Genomic DNA, 14,235 nt, shown 5'->3' on the forward strand with positions numbered 1-14,235 from the left:
CTTTATAGTTGCTGATATTTAAAATTCAGGAGATTTCACATAAAGATTTAAATTTGGGGAAGCTCTTAAAAATATCCAGCTTACATCAAATCCACCTTTCCTACCTGCCTCCCCAAGGCCTGCTTCAATCAGTTTCATCACCTCCCTGAGGAGGCAACGCTGTGGCCCCATTCCCTGACTCAGATATTTCAGCTACAACCAAGGCAGACTATCAGTACTGGTCAGGCGAGTGTTAAACTAGTACCAGGGAGCTGGAACGACAGAGGTGCCTCGGTTTCTCACTCCAAGTCTCTCAGGACCATGATCCACAGCTGAAGTGGTCTAACATGGTCTAACAGCTGAAGTGCAGGAAAAAAGAGCCAATGAGCCCAGGAGCAGAGAGGGGTACCAGACTCACCCAGCAACCTGAAATATGCTCCAGGAAACCAGGCCCAGGTCGAATTCTTGTCCTTTGGTCTCAGGGCTGACTCTCACCAGCCACAGTTCTACTCCAAGCTGATATTTGAGGGTGCCACCCTCTCTCCACCCAAGATCAGCCAGCCCAGCTACCCTTGCCAAGGTCTTCTCCCAGTAGACACACTGCATGGCATCTGCAGGGATTACATATTGCAGCCATGCAGCCCGGGAGCTCACGAGTGCAGCCTCCCCCTGGCAGACAGAGTCCAGGAAGGCCAGGATGCCCAGAGCCTGCTATTGTCCAAGCTGGGCTGTCTTCTCACCAGGTCCCACATCATCATCCCTGCGCTGCCCAGCAGGCAACTCCAGGAAGCATCATGCCCTACTGCACGAGCAGCTGTCCCCAAGGTCATCCCAAACTACTAAATAGCCCCCAAATACCACCTCCTGTTCACATGAGGGGACTTGGGGGCCTTGATGGCAGAGTCGCCCAAGACTTTGAACCCTGGTCAGTGGTATAGGTAAGCAAGGAGGAAAGGTGAAAAAAAGAGTAAAGATTTGGACCTTCCACTGTGAAGAGGCTGTGAGTCAACAAGGTGACTGTATGTGCTGGGGTGACAGGGAGAGTTTAAGACAAACAGTATCCTTCACTGTAAAATTCAGACAATAAGCTCCTCCTTACATATCGTTTCCACATAGTTTCTTTCCACTGTTCATTTAATAAACTGAACACCTCAAGAGATACGACTTGAGAGTCAATTTTCTTTTGCTTCTAAGCTCTTAAAAGCCAGGCCACCAGGACATTCCAGGATACTCCAAGATCCTTAACTTAATCACATCCATAAAGTGCCTTTTAAACTGCATTCACAGTTCCAGGGATCAGGATGCAGACATCTTTGGGGGTCATTATTCAGCTAACAGCACTGTTACAGTCTTTTGTTATCATTAAAAAAAAAATAGATGGAAGTGAATTCAGAAGGAAAAGACAGATGCTTGGCTGGACTCAGCTCATTGTGAACAAGAATGAGGTCTTCTGTGTTTACAGTGACAAAGACAAAGCCACCCAGGGAGACACTAGGGAGTGCAGATCAACAGGTACCCAAGGAAGGCACACGCCCCCTAGTAACAATCTCACTATCTACACAAGTCACTCACACAGGACAGAAGAGGAGGCACTGCTCTCACAGTTTCCCTGCAGCTTACCCACCAGCCCACACACCACGTTAAATTAGACCAAAAGCATTTTCCCCAAAGTCCGCTCAGGCCCCATGGTGGGAGCCCCCTGAAGAGCACAGAAATGCCAGGTTGACCCCACTTCAACAGCTGCCCAAGAGTTCAGCAGGCAGAGAGCAGCAGAAATGAAGCAGCTGGCTTCCAGAACTGAAGTCCTGCTCTGCCCGCCCCCAAGGTCTCCCCACTGGAGGCAAGGAGAGCTGGGGAAGGCAGGAAATTGAAACAACATGGATGGGATGAGAGCACAGCCGGGACCCCACACCCTCGTCTCCTCCTATTAACGCTGCATGAAGGAGGGATTATTTATAGTGACTGAAACCAGGAGAACGTGCCAAGTGCTCTGGTCCTCATGGGAGGCCAGATTCCATCCTGGAGGCAAACTAGTAACTCTTCCACTTCTGCAGCTCAGGCCGAGTTAGCAACTCCCAGGAAAGGGAGCAAACTGCACCATCTTCCCCAGATAAAGATGGAAATGCCTCTCTGCCTTCAGTTAGCCCCTCTCTTACAAATGGCCCAAACATGTCACTCCCACTGAAGTGCAAAGATCCTTGCTATGGGCTGAACAGTGTCCCCCACAAATTCCTATACTGAAGCCCTAATCTCCAGGAACTCCAAATGGGACTGTATTGGAGAGAGAAACTTTAGTGAGATGACTAAGTTAAAATGAGGCCCTCAGGGAGGACCCCAATCCAACATGTTGTTGTTGTTTAGTCACTCTTTTGCGAGCCCATGGACTGTAACCCACCAGGTTCCTTTGTCCGTGGGATTTCCCGGGCAAGAATACTAGAGCGGGTTGCCATTTCCTTTTCCAATCCAACATGACTGGTGTCCTTATAAGAGGAGATTAGCAAGCAGACTCAGACAGAGGAGAGATCATGTAAACACACAAGGAAAACACGGCCGACTACAGGCCAAGGAGAAAGGCCTCAGAAGACAGCAACCCTGCAGACTTCTGGCCTCCGGAGCTGTAAGAAATTAAACTAGTTGAAGCCCCCAGTCTGTGGCACTTTGTGATGGCGGCCCCAGTGAAGCAATACAACCTTCCTCCCAGGAAGGCTCATTTCGGCCCTAGTCTTACCACCAGCCCAGATATTTACACCTACTTTCAACAGGAGAGTATGGGGGGGGGGGGGTGACTGAAACAATAATGCCCACAGGTTCCTCGGGGCATTAAGCTTTGTTAAAAGACACAGACTCTCAGGTTGTATGGCTCCCCATGCACATAGTGACCTTTCTCGAGAAGCCACTGCCCTAGGTATGTCCTCCCCTCTACACTGGAAATGACTACCTCAAGCCCAGGGAACACAATTCAGCCCAAAGGCAAACAGTTGTGAGAAGTGCCATTGCTCGAGGGAGGGAGAAAATGCAGGTAGAGGATCCAGTGCCTTGCAAACATTTGCTTAGCTGGATGTTTAAATACAACAGAAGAGCATCACACAGCTTCTGCCCATGACAATTATCAGGCCCCATATGGCTCAACAGAGAAACTGCAGAGCGGTCAAGAGGCACTCAGTAGAGACAGGCTGACTAGAGTGTGGTGCTAGGGAGGGGTCCAAGCCTTTCCCCTCTGGGTCTCAATCTAAACAACAGAGCATCCACACCCTGCAGGGCAGAGAAGCAAAGCAGGCAACATGGACCAAGCCAGCTACTAGACAGGAAGGAGAGTCAGGTGTCACTAGACCCTCTGACACTATATAAGGTAAGGGAGTAGCCCCGGTCAGGGCAGAGTCTCCCTCTCCCGGCCGAGGAGGGAGAAGTACTGAAGTCACTCTGTGCTGGAGAAATTTCTTGCTTTCTGGTCCTGCACTGCAGCGGAGGGAGGTGGGAGGTAGACCCCCAACCCCGCCCCCACCCCAGCCACCTCCACATTCAGTGCTCCGATTCCTCCAACTTACACCCTAGCTTACGCTTTGTTCACTTAATCACTTGACAAATAATTGCTGAGAACAGCCATGTGCCGAGCACTGTGAGAAGAGGCATCCCTAACCTCAAGGAGCTGAGAGTCCAGTGGACAAGGCACTGGTCATCAGGAAAAAGACACAGGAGAATGTGACTACAGTGTCGTGAACTACAGAGAAAAGATGCAGGGCTTACAAAACTGAGAGTGAGATTCTGATCTCTGCGTGTCAGGGAAGAAAGAAACTCTGGAGAGGTGAGGGTGAACTGAAGGCTAAGGTGGAGCCCATGACACAAATTCAGGGCAGCAGCAAGGCAATGATCTTCATGGAAGATGGTTCTCCCTGTGCAAAGGCCTTGAGGCAGGAGGAACCTAGTGCAGGCTGGAAATGGGAAGATCAGTATCCTCCAGTGAAGTGCACCGCACCATTGCCCAGGTAGCCACCTAGGTCTGCAGACAGACCTCAGGAGGGGCCACAGAACCCCAATCAGGGCCCCCAAGACCAGTTTTTAAAGGAGGAATATGACAATATGGGCAAGAAAGAGACTGACCCAAAACAGACGGTCGGGCTTCCTGTTGCAAAGAACCTTATTTCTTCAACAAGCACATGTGCCATGACCTGGTAGGCAGGTATGCCCTCTGCTCATGGGCTGGGCGCCAGGATGCTCAAGGCCCAGGGCCTTGCCAGTGGTGTGGCAGGACTGGGCAGAGAGCCAGGTGTTGGAATCCAACAAAGCCAGCTGGAAACCTGGTTCTACTAGGAGTGAGGTCCTCAGGGCCTCAGTTCCCTCATCTCAAAAGCAGGAAGATGATGCCTTGCATGGTGAGTACAAGGCTCCAACAAGAAAGCACCTTTAGGGACTTCCCTGGTGGCCCAGTGGCTAAGACTCTGTGCTCCCAATGCAGGGGGCCTGGGTTCAATCCTTGGTCAGGGAACCAGATCCCACATGCAGCAGCTAAGAGTTCACATGCCACAGCGAAGACCCAGCACAAATCAATTTTTTTTAATAAATTAAAATGCTACTTTAAAAAAGCACCTTTAAAATACTGATAAATGTTTGCATGCTCTGAGAACAGGGCAGGTGGAAATAACAGAGAGTTACACACACAGTGATCTAGAAGAAGGCTGGGCTTCTCCGGGGCATGATCAGCAGTCATGCAAGGCCTTAAACTTGGAGGGTCCATTTGATTTAATCTCTGCTGTTGCTCTTCTAAAAGCCTAAAAGGTTTAAAATGAAGGGCATTTCCATTTTGCACTGAATCCCACAAATTACATAGCTGGTTCCCCCTGTAAATAAATGTTAAGTTCCTGTGGATAAGATTTATGGGGTCTAATCCTCTTGTTCCCATTTGGATAATGTTATGAAAAGAACTAAAGCTCAGAAAACAGCCTAAAAGGACTTCAGTATAGCCAAACAGTACACAACCTATTCATCTAGTACTCAACCATCTTCTCTCCCTTACCCCACTTACCCCCTCCCCACACTTAATATGAAGTGAGAAGTAGCAGCTTCCAAGTACAGGGAAGTATAGAACTTCTAACAGAAACAGGGTACCTGCCTCGCCTGGGACACAGAGGTGGCAAGGCTAGGGTCCCTCTGTTACAACTAGGCTAGCTAAGTGCTAATGGCTCTGTGCCCTACACTTCTCTGTCTAGAAGAAACTTCCCCTCTCCTTTCAGGAAGCCAGGAGCCTCTGCATTGATAAGGAATGCAAATTGTTTGTACCAGTTAGCAGTAATCTCACTCTTACTAAAAGGATTGTCTGAACTTGTGACAAATAAATCTCTGAAAGAAATATAACTGTATTACTTTAAAACCTAAGGCACTAGAAGCCAGTGTTTACTGAGCACCAAGCAGAGATCCAGCCTACAGGGTAATGCCTTCATATTAAGGTGGTCACCTTAAAATAGCTCTCATCCAGGATGAACACAAGGCCCTGACCCATGATGAACACTAACATTTACTGGATGTGAACTCTAAATCAAGTACTGTTCTAAGCTCTTTAGTTGTGTTTTCTTAATTAATCCTCATAGTATGTTTATCCCCATTTTACAGACAAGAGGGTTAAGGCCCAAAGAAGCTTAGCCACTTGTTCAAGCTCACACAGAACATGACAGAGCTGGAATTAGCAATGAGGCCATCTGGCATCAGAGACAGTTCTCAACCACCAATCTGGACTACAGCATGGCTTTGAGTAAATATTCTGCCCCCTCAGTCTGCTGTAAAATGACAGGTGGGGCCAGGTAACCCCCAAGGCCCCACTTTTCCCCAAAAGGGAGATGTCGAAAAGTGCAGTAGTAAAGAGCCCAGACTTAGGTATAAAGGGGATCTGCCAGGCCTTCTCTTGAGGTGTTGCAACCAGGGGCTGTGGATGAAAAGCTTAAAAGAATGACTGGCATAATGAGTGCAGCACAAGCAGAAGCTGCCATCATCACATAGACTTGGGCACAGCCAGGGCTGATGAAAGGTTCTCGAATTCCAGGGGACTTCCTTGGCAGTCCGCAATTAAGATTCTGCACTTCCAGCATAGAGGGCATGGGTTTGATCCCTGGTCGGGGAACTAAAATCCCACATGCCAAATAAATAAAGGTTCCCTAATTCCAGTTCTCAAAGCTCCTGAGGTTTCCTGGGAAAAGCCCCTCTCTGGGGACACCACTGCTGACAGCACCTGAGATCAGGAAATCGGTCGTGGGGCCCAGGGAACAAACACCCTTGTGCCCCACTCTTGCATCTTGCTGGCTGCTGGCCACTAGAGCTGCCCTGGCCCAACTATCTCAGTCGAACCTCCAGTAACTGTGAGCCAAGACAGCAACAACTGTGAAGAACATTTCCCACAGGGCCAATTTCAAGTTCACTGGAAACCCCACTGCACTGGTAGCCAGGGGACCAGGGGTAAATTTCTTCCCACTGGGAACCAAGTCCCTCCCCCATCAGACTTGATCTATGCTAGTTCAAATGCTGGGCCACCCACCCAAATGCTGGAAAATTACTTAACTCTGTTCATCAGCCCCCTTACTTAAAAAACACTGGCAACACAGCCTAGCCAGTAAAAGCAGTCTAGACCCAGGATTCTTGTGTTCCAATCCCAGCTAAACCAGGTATAAGCCTTGTGACTTAAAGCAAGTCAACTCATGGACCTGACCTGTTTCCTCATCTATAAAATAAGGGATAATAATAATAGCATTTCCCTCAGAGACAAGTTTAACTGAATTAATGTTTGCAAAGCACTTGGATATATATTTACTCTTGTCATTATTACTTTGAAGCACTGTGTGATTAAAGGAGTTAACTGTAACACCCAAATGGGCACCCAGGAAATGTGAGTGCCCCAGTATATTTATTACTACTATTATTCTAGCCAACACTGCCCTTTCAGCCTTGGGAAATAAAGAAAAGTCTTCAGCACCTTAGAAGTGGGAGCAGAAACCCCAAATGAAAGCCAGTAGTGCGGGCAGAGGCTGCCCGGAAAGTCGGGTGCTCAGGGAAAGGGGAAAGGGCCCGGCTTCATCCAGCCGAGGATCCCCTAGCTCCCCAGGCCGGGTCATCGCAGAATGCCCGCGATCAAGTCCCCAGACCCCTCCGCCGGCGGCAGATGCGGCCCCTTCGGACCGGTCCTCCAAAGAACTCTCCGAAGAGAATTAAAGGGAAGTTGCTGCCCACACTAACCTGCCAACAGCTGTTGGCGCTGACTGTTGGGAAGAAAACAGAAAACAAACCAAAACTAGGACTCGCAGAGTCCCGCTCGCATCTTCCACTTGGAGGCCTGGCCCCTGGAAGAGAACTGGGCGGCGGAGGGTCCGGCGGAGCGCTGGGGTCCCAGCCGAGCGGGGAGGGCGGAAGGGACGAGGCATCCCTGACCCCCGAGAGGCTCCGCTGGGCTCCGCCGCCTGGACCGACAGACCCCGGCTCGCGGGCGCCGACGGGGACCGGGAGGGGGCGGCCCGGAGGCGTCAGGGCCTCCCGGCCAGGCCCGAGCCCCAAGTCCCCAGCCCCGGCCTCCCCGGGACCCACCCCAGGGTCCCCGAGCCACCCGGTCCCGCCGCGCTTACCCGGGGCCGGAGCCCGCGCCAGCAGCACGGCCACCGCCAGCGCCAGGAGCCGCATCTCCCCGCCGCGCCCGGCGCTGTGACGCGGGAGCAGCGCCACCGCCGGCCCGCCACCCGGCCCCCACTCCTCCCCCGACCCCGCCGGCGCGCAGCCCGCCCCGCGCCCGCCCCCGCCCGGCTCCGGCCCCCGCGCCCGCCCCTCCGGCCGCCTGCCCCGACGCCCGGCCAGGGCTTTTGGGCTGAGGGCGAGGGCGAGGCCCCGCCGGCGATCCTCTACCAAAACCTGCAGGCGGCTCATTTCACCGCTCCCATTTCACAGATGTGAACACTGAGGTTCTGGGAGGCAATGGGTCGGACACAGGGCATACGTAGGTGCAATGATACTGGAGGTCAGTTTGCATCACAGGCCAGTTATTGCTACGGGGACGGTGTCTGGGAGCTTGGGTGAAAGATGGGTGACAACTACCAAATGCGGGGATTTGCTGGACCTAAGGCTAACGTGTTGCTCAGCGAACCTCCAGCAGTCTCTACACAGAGGCCTTTGGGAGCCAAGGAGCAGCTGAATTCGAATGGGGGTGGGGGATGTCATGCATGGGGATGCTTGGAAAATTAAGACGGTTCACACACAAAAGTTCAGAGTGTGCGGACACTATAAACTGTGATGACCGCTTAGGGTGCTCCCAGCCAGAGACATTGGCTAGATACTCTTCAGCATGTCACTGAATCCTGCCACTGTGAGACCCTGGGACAGCGCCTCAACCTCCATGTGCCTCAGTTTCCTCCATCTGTACAATGGGAAAATGGACATGTCCCTCACTGGGTGCTTAAGAAGATCAAGTAAGACAGTTCCAGTGAAGGCATTTACCTGGTCCCCGGCCTGTGAATGTCACTTGTCTTTACTACTATTGCTGCAGATAAGGAAGCAGAGGCAGGGAGATGAAAAGGCTGTTCCTGGTCACACCGCCAGGATGTGGTGAGAAGGCCATTCAGCCCATCTCACCCTGAGTCAGTGCCTGATCTCTTCCCCATGCTTCTAAATTTGGGGCCAGAGCCTGACTAATGTGTTAGACCACCACCTCTGGAGCAAAGAAAATGTGTGTTAGATATGTTTTGCATGTGTCTGTCAAAGGAGGGCTTTGTGGGGTTCCAGAAAAGGTGGACCCTAATTTGGAGTGGGGTCCCTGAAGGAAGAAGAGATCGTGGCCCCTGTCTCCTTCCCTCTAAGAGCAGTGAATGAGAGTGGGGAGGGCGTGGGACAGAGCTGGTACTGCCCACTGGCTGCTTTTGGCCCCAGGTCATGTCCCAGAGGACAAGTCCACCCTGCAGCCCAGGCCAGTGGGTGCACAGCACTTGTGATGTCTCCAGATGCCAAATGTCTCCCTTGGCCCTGGGGTCCTAGGGCCTAGAGTTCACAGGACTCTTCTAGCTGAGGATTCTCACAAGGACCAGGGCTCTGCAGCGACTGGGCTGACCGTCCAGGCAGCCTGACTGGAGGGAGCAGCCCCACCTCTTACCAGGTGGTGACAGAACTGAGGAGTCCATGGGGAACTGGCTGCAAGGTTGCTGGATCTGATGCCAAGAACAAGAAGTGAGGGCAAGAACTAGTGTCAAACGGGATCCTACAACCCAGGAATGCAGACATTTCTGGGAGACTTCCAGACCAGAGCTGGGAAACCACTTTGCATGTATGAATAACTAGACCTCACACCCCACCCCTGTGAGGTCCCAGGGTCCATTTTACAGGTTAGTAAGCTTAGGCTCAAAGAGGTCTCCTATCCAGGGCTCTTGGGCCACAGAGTGTCTGGATGGAGAACTTGGATTCTGACTATGGAAGACAGTGCTTGGTGAGACAAGGGAAAGGATGCCAGAGGAGGAAAACTGATTCTGAAAGCTGACCAGCATCCCACCCTGGGTACCACTTGTGGATCCTTGGGCAACATAACCTCTCTGAACCTCACTGTCCAGATGGTGGTGACATATGTAAAATGGCATGTCAGCATGACTGCACGTGGTCAGGAAGCTAAGGACGTGGCAGGACTGTGTGGTGTCTTCTGTGACCCTCCACCTCAACCTTTGTGCTTGCGATTTACTCCCCCTGGAATAAATCATGGTTGGAAAGTAGAAAGAGCCCTTTACACAGGTGAGGCACACTCAGGGGAGCCAATCATCACTTTAGTATCATTTCTAAATATCTTTCCCTGCAGAAGTGAGCATATATTCAATCCAAAATCAGACTTTCGGGCCCACCCTTTGCCTCACCTTCTCTTTGCCAAAATTGATGTTGTGCTGGAGATTTAGGGGCTGAAAAGTGCTTTTCTTATAGTTCTGTAACACCTAGCAGTATTCTCTTTTCAGCTATCTCTCTCAGTCCTTTTCAGCCTCTGAAATAATCTACCAGACTATCTTGACATTTGCTGCATGACAGAGGAACAGGGAAACACACCCAGTCTCCAGGGCAGACACCATCAATGACCCAGATGAGATTCAGGATTTCAATTATTTTGGATACAAAAGCAAAGGCCTTCCCGATACTTCCCTTCACCTTCCGTAGCTCAGTCGTGTCCGACTCTATGCGACCCCGTGGACTGTAGCTTACCAGGCTTCTCCGTCCATGGGATTCTCCAGGCAAGAATACCGGAGTGGGTTACCGTTTCCTTCTCCAGGGGATCTTCCCGACCCAGGGATCGAACCCGGGTCTCCCGCATTGGAGGCAGATGCTTTAACCGCTGAGCTACCAGGGAAGCCCCTTCACCTTGCTGCCTGCTAGCTCACTGACAACCTTAAGACAATTTGAAAATCCTCCACTAACTTATTTGTCCAACTCCTGGCTCCATCAGGTCTGACTATGTTCTGAGTTAGAATAGTACAATCCAATTATTTCTAAAAGTTATCTCTTCTAAAAATCCTCCTGTCTGGGGTTTCTGGATGAGTGTTCAGACTGTTCTGAAGTTGATCCAGGTCCCTGTGGACACTAAGCTATGCAGAGGCCCTACTCAACTAATCCTGAATCTGTACCAGTCACTACTGAAAGAATCTTAGAAATCCAACTGTCCTTAAAATAAATTATGTGGCAGGCTACGAAGTGGAGGTCTCCTTTTCTTCTTCCATTATTCAGTTGTCTGCTAAAACCTGGTCTGAGATGAAAGAGGATGGCATGGCTTTATAATCAGCTTGACTTTTGTATAGCAAGTATATTCTTAAACTAAAAGCACCAAGGAAAAGTAAACACCCCCATCTAAGGTGCTCAGCGGATTTCTGTGTTGCATTTTCAGTCTGGATTTATACAAGCAATTTTTGAGATCTCCTCCTTCTTGCTGTTCACAGGCATTTTGGTGCCAAAAGCACTTAGTTGCATGCTTGAATTATCACCAATAGGGAGTGAACAAAGAGTAGACTTTGGACAAAAGAGGTTTCAGCTGTGACTGATGAGAGAGAGGATAGGAAAGAAGAGATCGTGGTTACAGAGGATGCATCTATCCAATCAGAAGAAGTCATGAGCCAGCAATGGTGGAATTTGGACAGAAATTGCAGCATCTTTCCCCTGCACAAATAGGGAAGGGGTGGGGAATGCACCGGTTTTTCCCTAAAGGTAAGGAGATGTGAAGCTATAAGGTTGACAGTACAGCTAGATAGAGGGAGCTTCTCCAAACCAAGCCGTAAGATATAAATTCAGATCATTCCTTGACCTTAGCAGTGATTGGTAGCTTGGTTGTCAGGCTCTGCAGGCTGGTTGGACGCAGGAAGAAAAAAAAAATGGCAACCCACTCGAGTATTCTTGCCTGGAGAATCCCAGGGACAGAGGAGCCTGGTGGGCTATCTATGGGGTCGCACAGAGTCAGACACGACTGAAGCGACTTAGCAGCAGCAGCAGATTCTAGAAGGCTCCAGATAGAAGAGATTGGAATGAGGGCAGGTTTAGGAACTGGACAGGTCATCTGTATCACTGATCACAACAGAGGCCATGCCTGCTTCCTCTTCCTCGTCTTGCTGGAAACCTCGACAGTGAAAGCAGCCCTTGAACTGAACCTTCTAGTATCCTGGGAGAGTTCCACCAGCAGAGGGTAAGGGACTGTTCCAGAGGAGGGAGCAGATCGCCAAAGCACAGTAAATGAAGGACACAGGATGGACATCAGCACTTGCGCTGCAAGGGACAAGGGTTCAGTCTGTGCTCCAGGAACTAAGATCCCACACGTTACCGGCCAAAGACATTAAAATAGTAACAAAGATACAGACATTTCAAGTCTTGCAGGTGGCTCCTGAGAGCTTAATAGAACAGTTGCATCTGGGAGTGAGATGTGGACGGAGGTACAGGCAGGAACAAAGCCCTAGCAGCCCCCGAATGCCAGATCCAGGAGTTTGTACTTCATCCCAACAACGGTGGGTGACGTCAGTGAAGGAGGGGAAGTGTCATAAGGGTCCTCCAGGCATCACAGAGAGGACACCACTAGATTTGGAAGCAGGGACTTCATTGAGTCTAATATCTCCAATGTTACTGCCAGTAATCCAAGAGAAATGTTGAATTTTAGTCTGTGACTCACAGTGAGGGTACAGAAAAAGGAAAGACAATTGACTCATCCTCAAGCCAATACAAGATGCCTTGGAAACCAGTATCATTGTCCAGGATATGAGACAAGGGAAACGCTGAGTCCTGAGCCCAAAAAGCGCATTATTTCATGGTGCCCAGAGCATGCTGGGCCATCAGTAAACATCTCGGGGGTGCATGGGTGCATTAGTAAATGGCGAAAGGAAGCTGTTTCTCAGGCTCCCATAACAAAGTGCCACAAAATGAGAGACCTAAAGCACAGAAGTAAATTGTTCTAACCTTTCTGGAAGCTAAAAGCCTGAGATCAAGGTCTCAGCATATTTGGTTTCCTCTGGAGCTTCTGTCTTTGGCTTGTATATGGGCATTTTCCCCCTGTGTCTTCACCTGCTCTTTTCTTCTCTGTGTGTCTGGGTCCTAATCTTCTCTTCTTATAAGGGCACCAGTTATATGGGACTAGGGCCCAGCCTAATGACCTTATTTTAGTTTAACTACTTCCTTAAAGGGCCCATTTCCAATACAGTCACTTTCTGTGATACTAAAGTTTAGGACTTCAGCATGTGAATTCTGGGAGAGATTCAACCCATAATAATAGGGAAAGAAGGGAGGAGGAGGGGAGAAGAAGGCAGACAAAGAGGGAGCAGATAAAGGGAGCTAAGAAACAGAGATGGGGGTAGGGAGCCAGGAGACTGGAGACTCAACCACCAAGGTCAGCTAGCAAGGAGAGGGATCAGTTCAGTTCAGTTCAGTCACTCAGTCGTGTCCGACTCTCCGCGACCCCACGAATCACAGCACGCCAGGCCTCCCTGTCCATCACCAACTCCCGGAGTTCACTCAAACTCATGTCCACAGAGTCGGTGATGCCATCCAGCCATCTCATTCTCGGTCGTCCCCTTCTCCTCCCGCCCCCAACCTTTCCCAGCATCAGAGTCTTTTCCAGTGAGTCAACTCGTCTCATGAGGTGGCCAAAGTATTGCAGTTTCAGCTTTAGCATCAGTCCTTCCAATGAACACCCAGGATCGATCTCCCTTAGAATGGACTGGTTGGATCTCCTTGCGGTACAAGGGACTCTGAAGAGTATTCTCCAACACCACAGTTCAAAAGCATCAATTCTTCGGCGATCAGCTTTCTTCACAGTCCAACTCTCACATCCATACATGACCCCTGGAAAAACCATAGCCTTGACTAGACGGGCCTTTGTTGGCAAACTAATGTCTCTGCTTTTTAATATATTATCAAGGTTGGTCATAACTTTCTTTCCAAGGAGTAAGCGTCTTTTGATTTCATGGCTGCAATTAGCATCTGCAGTGATTTTGGAGCCCAAAAACATAAAGTCTGACACTGTTTCCACTGTTTTTCCATTTCCCATGAAGTGATGGGACTAGATGCCATGATCTTTGTTTTCTGAATGTTGAGCTTCAAGCCAACCTTTTCACTCTCCTCTTTCACTTTCATCAAGAGGCTTTGGCTAATCCCAAAACAAAAGTAACAAAAGAACCAAGAAAATCCCTCACCCTAACCTGGGATTGAAAAAGGAAGAGTCTAGCAGAAGATACTTCTTTCCTCTCACACATTCAGATGTCCCTGAATAGCAGCCTTTTTTTATTGGTGTTCAATTGCTTTACAATGTTGTGTTAGTTTCTACTGTCCAGCAAAGTGAATCAGCAATATGTATACATATATCCCCTCTGTCACCACAGAGCATTGAGTGGAATTCCCCGTGCTAAAGAGTAGGCTTTTATTAATTTTTTAGTTTATACGTGTGTGTGTGTGTGTGTGTGTGTGTGTTTGAAGTCGCTCAGTCGTATCCAACTCTTTGCAACCCCATGGACTGGAGCCTACCAGGGTCCTCTGTCCATGGGATTTTCCAGGCAAGAGTACTGGAGTGGAGTGCCATCTCCTTCTCCAGGGAATCTTCCTGACCCAGGCGTCGAACCCTGGTCTCCTGCATTGTAGGCAAACCCTTTACCATCTGAGCCACGAGGGAAACCTATATATATGGGCTTCCCTGGTGGCTCAGATGATAAAAGAATCTGCCTGCCAATGCAGGAGGCCTGGGTTCAATCCTTGGTTTGGGAAGATCCCCTGGAGGAGGAAATGCTGTATATATGTCATTCCTAA

At 49.9% G+C, this 14,235-nt stretch overlaps 1 protein-coding gene across 1 annotated transcript in view; it reads right to left on the reverse strand.

Moving 5' to 3' along the window:
* The window catches only part of VSTM4 (V-set and transmembrane domain containing 4), an 85,297-nt gene extending 77,608 nt beyond the window's left edge, over positions 1-7,689 (reverse strand). Inside the window, exon 1 of the mRNA XM_055425260.2 lies at positions 7,578-7,689. Within this exon, the coding sequence (XP_055281235.1) occupies positions 7,578-7,632 (55 nt within the window). The 5' untranslated portion in view covers positions 7,633-7,689. The remainder of the gene's footprint in view (positions 1-7,577) is intronic.
* Positions 7,690-14,235: the final 6,546 nt, after the last annotated feature.

This window comes from Moschus berezovskii, chromosome 12, assembly GCF_049115385.1.
Source record: "Moschus berezovskii isolate FMDL1 chromosome 12, NW_MosBer_1.0, whole genome shotgun sequence".
Lineage (NCBI taxonomy): Eukaryota > Metazoa > Chordata > Mammalia > Artiodactyla > Moschidae > Moschus > Moschus berezovskii.